General features: G+C 31.8%; 1 protein-coding gene across 1 annotated transcript; it reads right to left on the minus strand.

Annotated features, from left to right (window-relative positions):
- Nucleotides 1-509: 509 nt before the first annotated feature.
- LOC148271666 (disks large homolog 2-like) lies at nt 510-9800 on the minus strand (the record flags this gene model as incomplete). Its single annotated transcript, XM_088241088.1, has 4 exons — nt 510-818; nt 2253-2410; nt 8364-8608; nt 9692-9800. Coding segments are annotated over 4 exons (516 nt in total), but the record flags the coding sequence as incomplete, so codon positions are not given.
- Between the last annotated feature and the right edge of the window lie 206 nt (nt 9801-10006).

The raw sequence follows: 10006 nt of genomic DNA on the forward strand, positions 1-10006 counted from the left end.
GATTTCTAAAACCCTCAATAATTCCTTTATCTCTGTTGAGATATTAAACACTTCAAAGACTCGTATTCAAAGATTTGGCCATGCTCGTCAAAGTTGTTGTAGTTTTTTTCTTTTAATAAATAAATAAAAATAAATAAATAAATGAAAAGTCAGTATTATTCTCAGAAAATTTATTTACAATAGATGAGTGCCCAGTTTCAATTCAAAAATTATTATTCATTTTTTATTATAATTAATAAGATATGTTAAAAATGACAGGCATTCATATATAAAAAAAGCATATTTTACAAAATTATTTTATTATGGTAAATTAATAGGTACTTGAATTATTTTTACCTTCAATCGATCATTTATATTCAAATATTTTACAAATGTTCATTTACACTTTGCCAAAAGTAAAAAATATCATAAACACAATCACGTTATATGAAAACATGTTCGTAATTATTTACAGATTTTTTAAAATAAAATATTTACACAGCTTTTTCATTGTGAAAATTTATGCACAGTCTGTATCACGTTTTCATTTTAAATGAAATTATATATTTGTTCATATATATTTATATTCAACTTATGTTATTTCTATGTAATTAAATAAATAAAAAGATGTCATAGTAATATTTAAATTTTTCAACAAAATGAAAGAGTTGTGAATAAACTTAAAATTAATGTATTATAAAAGAAATCTAGAAAGTAAAAACCAGTTTCATAAATAATTTGTTCTTTAGCAGTAATCAGATCACTTAACTAGATTATATTTACACTTTTATAAAACTTATAGAAATGTAGATTTTGAGGTGGCATTCAACTTAAGTTACCTGCAAAAAATAAACATACATATCTTAATTAATATTATATGTTTACAAGATTAAAAATAGCTGCTATGAAAAATGTTTCAAAAAATCTCAGGGTTTTTATAATGTTACGCGCATGTTTTTTGTAATTAAATATTAAACGGTTTTGCCTAAAGAACGAATTTCAAGAATAGATAATTGAATACAACTTTTTTCACTTTTACAAATTAGACATGAAAAAATATATACGCGCTGTAAAAATTAGAGCATCAAATTAAAAGGATAAGTTTCTTGGAAATGTGTGAAAAAAAAAAAGATTTCAATTAAAATGAACGACATGACTATGTCTTCCGAATGAACCAATGATAAGAAAGTTGTGATAGATTTTCGGTTTACGGTAAGTCAACTGACTAATCAGCAGAACTCACTGAGAAGAAAGGGGAGAGCATTTGAGATATCACACGCGGAGTAATTTAAAAAATACAATTCTTTCAAAAATCATAGCGCCGATTATACGATATATAAAATTGGAAGAAATTATCTTAGTATAATAGTCAACTAAGAAACAAAACAACATTAAAAAACCACATAATTATTATTTTTTCACAGGTTAAACAAGGGGTGAAATACTTTGTTACTACTACTACCATCACGCCATTTCTCCGTAGGGTCAGGCAGAGAGAATGGATCACTACACACGTCTATGCTGGCATATATTCCTAGCTTTTTCCACATCCATACATCTTGTCATACATGCCCTTCAGTTCTGTCTGCTTTTGACATGACCAGACTTAAGATTTTGTTTTATCTGATCATGCCACGTCTTCCTTGATCGTCCTCGTCTCACGTTACCGTTAATTTTTGCCTAATATACTTGTTTTACCATTCTTTCGTCGTCCATTCGTTCTACGTGACCAACCCATCTGCTCTGAGATCTCTACCCTTTCACCTAATCTTATCATCATTAATACTTTATTCTCATGATTTACCAAAAAAATCAATGAGTTGTAAATAACTCATTATTAAATCATGGGAATCAAGTTGGGGTAGCACTGGATTCGAACCACGGACCTTTGAGCCGTGAGTCCGAGACACTAGCCACGGGATCCGATTCAAAGTCTTGTGTTATATTCAAATTAAGTTCCAGAACCTAACTTGTAGTCAGTAAACGTGATGCAGCGTAATGCGACATGCAATTTTGAATTCACAGTAATCTGGTATTGAGTATTGACTCTTCTTAGCGTTTTGCACAGCAATGTTCAATTTTCGGAACATGATTTTGAAATATCGTTCTTTTAAGCATTATCTCTATTTAATGAAGTATTATTTTACTTTAGTGTACTTGACACGCAATATAACTGTTTTTTTTATTCTAAAAAATAAAATGAATTCAAATACCTTATTGGTTTTTATAACCTAAGACGATACAAAAACATCCTGTGATCATTAGTTAGGTACCTTCTGTGGAAGAGATTTTCTTCCGACTTGGTAAGTTCTCCTCCACTGGCTAACCTGTCCCGTAAAATCTGCATATTCAGCTCCCTGATCTTGGCTTCCAGGCACCTGTACTCTTCGGGCTTGTACTGAGCCGTGATGGTCACCAAAGGTCCTGTACCCTAAACAACCATGGAGTAAATATTAGATTAAAACAATACCGTAAACATTCTGGAATGAGCGCTTTTGCTTTTTAATAGGCATATTTAAACTTGTGGGTACAATGGTAACTTAAACAAGCCACTGATAAATCAATATCCCTGTAAACGCCTAGACATCTACGTTATCTTATCTAAAATGTTTATCATCTTTGTTTTAATATGTTAATTTAAACGGTTTTTTGTATTTTTAACAAAATCATAATATGTTTATTTCTAACAACCAACAGTTAAAACGGATATGCTCTTGAATTCCAATCGCGGAGTATTCACTTTTTTTTATATGTAAAGAGAGAAGAAAATTAGTTTAACGACTTTAGTTCTAATTCAGGTAAAATAAAATGACGACGACAAAAAAACACCTACCAAAAAAAACACTTTACGACAGGAGTTTAAGAGTGGTTTTAATTCTTATTTTTAGAGGTGGGGACCAGTACTAAACAAGCTCCTGGCATCATTGCAATCTGGGAAGATCCATTGTGACGGGTTGCCGTGAATAGTAGTTCTTGCTCTCCAAGCTCAGGTTTTTAACAAGTCTGGCTACTGTCTGGAAGGCGAGAGTTCTCGTTTTGCTAAATCTCCCCCACCATGCCCTAATGCCAAAAGTAGTGCATTTCTTGCATTTTTCTCGAAAATCTAAATTTGCTATTTTATAATATTACCTATTTTATTAAATTTCTCGTGATATTAATATTAAACTACAATTATATATATGAAAAACTAAGTGAATAAAAAAAAAATTAAGATTATCATACTGAAATGAAAACAGGACAATTACGAAAATAAAATATTCTAACATCGAGAAAACGAAATAATACGAATATCTTTTCTGAAAGCACCATGACCCGACAATATTTAAAAGTCTAAATTAAAATAAAAAATAAAAAAAAACTGTTTTTGGAAGAAATATAAGCATTTTGTGCTTGAATCGTATTTTGAGTTAAAAAGATGTAGAAGAGCCTTTACCTTTCGTAAAATACGAAAAAAAAATGTAAAAAGAGTTTAGGCTTATTAAAATTCACCATTTTGCCTATGTTTGAACATTCACATTTCCTCAATTCTTCCATCTGTTGAATTTTGTGAAGTAATCGTGAAAAGGTGAATGTTTCAAGTGTGTAAAGTGGCCACTGAAACCAGCCAATGACGGGTCGTAAGGCCTGTAAATGGCTAGACTCCAATATTCTCTTCTCAAAAATATTTTCCCTCTCTGTTGCAAGAAATTTAGCAATTTTTTTCATTCGGCCAGGACATAAAAGTATCTAAAATCATTTATGAAATGAACAAATTAATAAATATTTTATTAGTGTGTAAATTTTTTTAATTATAAAAGCAGAAAGTGTTTGTGTTCTTTATGTATATTTTCTAAATAACACTGGTAAATTCTACACCATGGATGGCTTTTGATTGGGAAATAAGTTTAGCTCTGGAGATTCTCAGCCCAAAATTCTTATAATTAAAAAAAATATTGACTTTGTATCAGATAACGTTTCCAATTAACTCCCTATTCACAACACAGCCCGGGAAAATGACTCTAATTAGCGCGAAGGGGAAACATACTGCTTCCGTCGTGTGTCGTTTCGTTTATTATCTCAAATGACACATCATTAAAATTCTCGACTTTTCCACACACATTACACATTTCACACCGGTTCATATTCAGGGGGCTTATTTAACTGTTTGAAATTAAATGATTCCAGAAAACTAAAACGCTTTTATTTCATTATTTAAAATGCTTTGAGGAATGATCACAGTTTTTTCAGTCCCACGCTTCAAGTGCCAGTCCAGGTACAATAAAATAATTGCAGTTTACCTTAAAAATGAATATTTCACGTCCACTCCGCCAGAAATTGAATCCAGGAAGGACCTCAAGAATGGTTGGCGAACACACAAACGACACAAAAAAATAGACGAATCTCCAATCTATTTCTTTATTATGCAGCAAACTTCCGTCGTCATCACCAAAGTACTTTCGAAACGACCCAAATTTTTACTGGACACGGAGCTGTGAGAAGTTACCTATATAGGTTTGAATTAAGGAATGATGACTATTGTCCATGCGATGATATTTCTTCAAAGAGTATCGAACATCTGTTATTTCAGTGCCCATTTTTCAGTTTACAACGCCATCATCTTGAAGCAGAATGCAGAAAATATAGAATATTCTTAACAGATATCCACACTGTAGTTTAAAGTAGTTATCACGCGGAATTGTTCTTAAATTTTTCGACACTGGTGATTGGACTCATAAAGGCAATAAACCAAAATCAGTGATCAAACATCCCATTTCCAAGACAAACAAAAACGATTTTTTCCGAGTACCTTAGCCTTGTACGTAACACGTAAGGCTAATAAATACAGGGGTCCAAATATATACATTACGGCCTCCGTGGTGTAGTGGTCAAGACGCTTGACCCACGCACGGAAGGTTCCGGGTTCGATTCCCGGTGAGAACACAAAAATTTAAAATGTGATTTTTCTCAAGCCTGGGTGCTCTGTAATGTAATGGCACCACTGTAATTGGGCCTCCTGGCCTGTTGTGGTGCAAAAAAATTTAAATTGAAATTGAAAATTGAAAAAATTAAAAAAAAATATTTATTAAGGATTTTTACCAGAGCCGCCATTTATCAATATCAATTGAGCAGCAATATTTTTCTATGCACGTGAGTCGGTTTTAAAAGGTCAAGGGTTCCTTAATTTTTGTTTAAGTCTTTTATCACATGGGTCCTCAAATAATCGATATATATTCCCGAAGTAGCCTAGTTTCGTAAAAGTTCTTCGAAATCGTCGAAATTTCGCCAAACTAGAGCACGTTTGCTTGCAGATTTACCTCTAGGCGTCAAACATGGGACAGTCGTGTAATGTAAGAAATTAGTTCGTCGCAGGGCCACAATTGTTAACTCATTTTTGAATATATGGATATATTTCCTGAAAGCACCATGACTCGAAAGTATTTTTAAGTCTTAAATACCAAATTTTCTCTTCTTCCAAGTCAGTTCCTCAATACTGAAGATCGTGATCACCATGAACACTTCTGATTAGTCTGTTCCACTCCAGTCTGTCTTCAGCCCGACGAACTGACTCATCAAATTTTAGCCCCGTAGCCACCTTTATTTGGTCAGTCCATCTATATGGAATTCTCCCCCGGGTTCTCCTACCTTCAACTCGGCCAGACATTATTGCTTTTTCTAGATTGTCTGGCTCACGTCTAGTAATGTGTCCAAAGAAAGACAGTATCGTTCTCAAACACACCACTGATAGACGAATTGTTATATGTATATGTAAATACCATATACATATTACAACTCTAAATTAGTATGAAAATACCAAATATCACATACCAAATATAAAAAAAAACTATTTTGTCGGTTGTCTGTGTAACATAATTAATATTTTTGGTTCCACGATGTTTATATGTTTTCTTGGACTATTTTTTTTCATGTATGATATGGAAATATGTTTTGGGAATTTTAAGCATTTAAAAAAAAGGATCTATTAGAGACTCCATATATTATATGCGGTACCATCGCAAACAATATATTTTTTATAAAATGTTAGTATTGACGATATTATGCATATCTTTATCAGAGCCACTTCTTGAAGTTACGTGTCCAAAATATGTTGAATCTGTAGAAAATTAACCTATGCTTATTTAGACAAATTTTCCACTTACAATAATTTATTTCCGTATCGTTTTACCTATTCTAAAATCAGAAAAGAGTGCGATTACTTCTCAGGTTAAAACCGTTAACAATAAACATAAATTTTGTAAAAATTGGTAATTTTATATCTAATCCGGGACACCTAAATGTTACATGACAGTTAGATAAATTTTAATGCAGTCATTAAACATTCTAAATTTAACATTTTTTTGCTTGAAACCAATAAAAACCATTATAAAAAAATCTAACTTTAGGCCCATTCCACGAGATTAAAATGTCTTTCAATTCAACAACTTTTTTTTGGTAAACATGTGACCGCTGACAACTTTTTAACAACTTGAAATTTTGAATATCCAAAAAAAGCTTTTCGTGATCCCTCATGGTCATAGATAGGGAGAGTTATCGTTTTAAAAGCATTTTTCTTAAATTTATCCGTTCGTTCATTTTCCATGTTACAATTAGTTAATTCGTTAATTCCAGTCACTGAAATTAAATATTTAGGTGTAATGTTGGATTCAAAACTTACATTTCACCAAAACGCTAAGATGGTAATAAATAAGATTGCAAAAAAAATATCAATTTTGGGAAGGATCAGAAGATTTATTGATAAGGACTCCTGCAAAACTATTTACAAAGCAATTATTGAACCACACGTTAACTACTGTAGTAGCATTTTATTTTTATCAAACAAAAAAAACATAGATAAACTAACTGTATTACAAAATAAAGCCTTTAGAATAATTTTGAAAAAAAACAGATATACGAGGGCAAAGTCGATGGTAAATGAAATGAAATTATTAACATATAAACAAAGAATATTTTACAATACAATGATATTTGTTCATAAAATTATAAACTCTAATAAAAAAACAGAATTTTGGAAAAAAATTGATCGGAACCAGCATGAACACGATCACAATACTAGAGAAAAGAACAAAATTAGACTTCCATTTAGGAAAAAGGCAAAGTCACAAAATTCAATTTTATTTAAAGCAATTAAAAAGTATTACGAAATGGAAAAAAATATTTATGAAGAAAAAAACATATCAAAATTTAAAATAATGGTCAAGACATATGTGATAAACAATTTATAAATTAAATATATTTGTAATGTTATTATTAGAACACACATAAAAATATGTATGATATGTGTGCCCTACTTTAAGATTTAAATTTAAAAAAAAAAAAAATTATGTGCTTTTAATCCGTGTCATTCCAATTTCGTTCTTTACTTTTTTGGTATTTTTTTCAGCAAGATCTGTTATTTCATAAATAATTGGATCTGTAGACTTTGGGTCAATCATGATGATGTAATTAAAATTATACGTTAAGGTTAATGTACCAATGGAGTGCCCTACGCACCGTTAAGTTTTTTATTTTATTTTTTTGTATATTTAATAAATGATAACGGTTTTTTTTTATTTTATACATATCTACTTTTATACATCTAGTAAATGTTATAACTGCAACTCCAAAAAAATAGTCAAACTCTTGTGCTTGGAGAGTGACTTACACTGTTGTAGTTGTTTATTTATTAGAATTTCTATAATTTTGAATATACGAGTAGGTATAAGAGAAAAAAAAACTTATATAATTAATTAATTATAATATTAAAACATATTTACGAGTACATGGTATAAACCTATATGTATTTATTTAATATGCAATATATTTTCTTGACAAACTTTGTATATTTTGTGGAAATCTGTTATTTGTTCTAAGTTTATATACTACATCAGATCTGTTTGTTTACGATAAATATGTATGTAGAACTGTTGATTCCCCAAATAAAATAAAATAAATAAATAATTGAAATTTATTGCAGTTTTTACATTTGTTCCAAAAATTTCTTATGGTTTACTTTGAATTTATTTGTTGATATATTAGTTTTAATAGATTCTTGTAATTTTTGACACCTTTGAAGACAGAGTTATTTTGACCATTATTTAGATTTTGGTATCTGAGTGATTTATTCATCTCAAATTCTTTTATTTTTTCTTCTTTTTAAATTTGTATGGTAGAATTTATTTTTCAAATAGTGTCTACCGTATAAACTTTAAATAATTTATTTAGAATTTCCGTATTTTTCCTTAACTCCGTAATGTAAAAAAAATATCATACAGTCTACTGTCATAGCCAAGGATTCTTTCTAAAAGTTTAAATAATAAAATATTGTGTCTATTTGGTTTTTTGGTACCCAAAGGATCTGAGCACTCTCGCAAAGATGCTCATTACCCACACCACCCCTTCAGACTTACCTTCAGAGCCCTAGCTGCCTGCTCGTGGCTAGCCGCAGTCAGGTCCGCGCCGTCCACCGCCAGTATCTGGTCCCCCCGGTGCAGCCGCCCTCGGGCCGCGCCCCCGCCCGACACGCCGGACACGAACACGCCCCAGCCGCCACCCTCGCCACCCACGATGTCCATCCCCAGACGGGACCCACTGCGCCGCAGTGTCACGGTGCGGACACCCCTAGACAAGAACAACGTTTCAGACCTCCCAAAAGCTATCAACAGCGGAAAACATAATGCGTTTGAATGTTCAATAACCACATGTTAACGTATAAGTACCTGTCGGTAAACAAAGTAAACGTAAAAATTTCGTTTGTTATCAGGCATACTACCAATAATGATTTATTTGAAAACGTGATATGAATAAATTGACGTGAACGGTATGATTGACAGAGATGTTGCATTTATCTGTAAAAACGAAAAAACTTATATTGGATTACTAATAACTGTTAGAAACACCATCTTGGAAAGGGGGTGATCCATGAAAAGACAGATCCTCGGTGTATGTCTAAAATAAGAAATGAAAAATTAGGGTCCGAACCGGAGTCGCACATGTCATGGATTGGTTAGGCCATTTTGATAATGTATCACAGCGTAAATTAATTCCTATACCTGTCTCCTTCACACCCGTATAAAGACTTTGGAAAACAAATGAATACTTATTAATTGCCACCTGAATAAAGCGACCGTTTTGAACTCGATATAAGTACACGTTAATCGCTAATCGATTTTCGATACTTAACGCATCGCTAAATATAACATACAATTAATTATCATTCCCTTTTCACGCCTAATGGTGCATAGGGGACTCCATTAGTACACGAACTACAGCGTATTTTGATCATTTTCATTACATGAAGGTAAAGTGATCAGTATTACGCTTCAGGTACTATGAAATATTCTACTGTAAAGCCACCCTATTAAATATTATTTCATATCAACCATGTCGGGAATCGAGCCCGAGACCTCTTGAATGGTTGGCAAAAGCGTTGACTATTACACCACGGGCCGGCAATAATTCATAATAAATAAAAATGAATTTACTGTGCCGAAAAAAACAAAGATTAATATAACAGTTTGGAGTTTTGCCGCAGTTTCCAGAGGAATAAGAAAGGTCTTCAAAAAGGTCAGTCCATTCACTCCATTTCCTTATTATCTATTTGCGCTGTGACATTGACAAAATTTAATATGCCTGCTACAGAAGTACAGAAAAAAGCTGCAGAAGTAGGAATACGAGATACGTTATTTTGACAAGATAGAAGAAATAGTTTGACAATGTTAGTTCGTGCTACACTCACGTTCGGCATTTTTACTTTTATCTGTAACGCTACATTCCAAGATGGTGTTTTGTTTCTCACAGGTAATGCAGTGATCAACGATAGCCAAGATGCCAGCAAAATAATGAGGCTACAAAAATTGAGCGAATATTGAAAAAAAAATTGCTGAAATCAAGTGACTAAAACGTTGAAATTTTGGTACAATGTACAATTTTTACTTATTTTGAAATTCGGGTACATAATATCATTTGAAATCACTAATGAATTGAGTTTTGCTCTATTACAATAACCATTCATATTTTTAACGTTTTAACAATCGAAATTTTTTACCAAGTA

This window comes from Micrasema longulum, unplaced genomic scaffold, assembly GCF_059751315.1.
Source record: "Micrasema longulum isolate JH-2025_06_02 unplaced genomic scaffold, ASM5975131v1 h1tg002742l, whole genome shotgun sequence".
NCBI lineage: Eukaryota > Metazoa > Arthropoda > Insecta > Trichoptera > Brachycentridae > Micrasema > Micrasema longulum.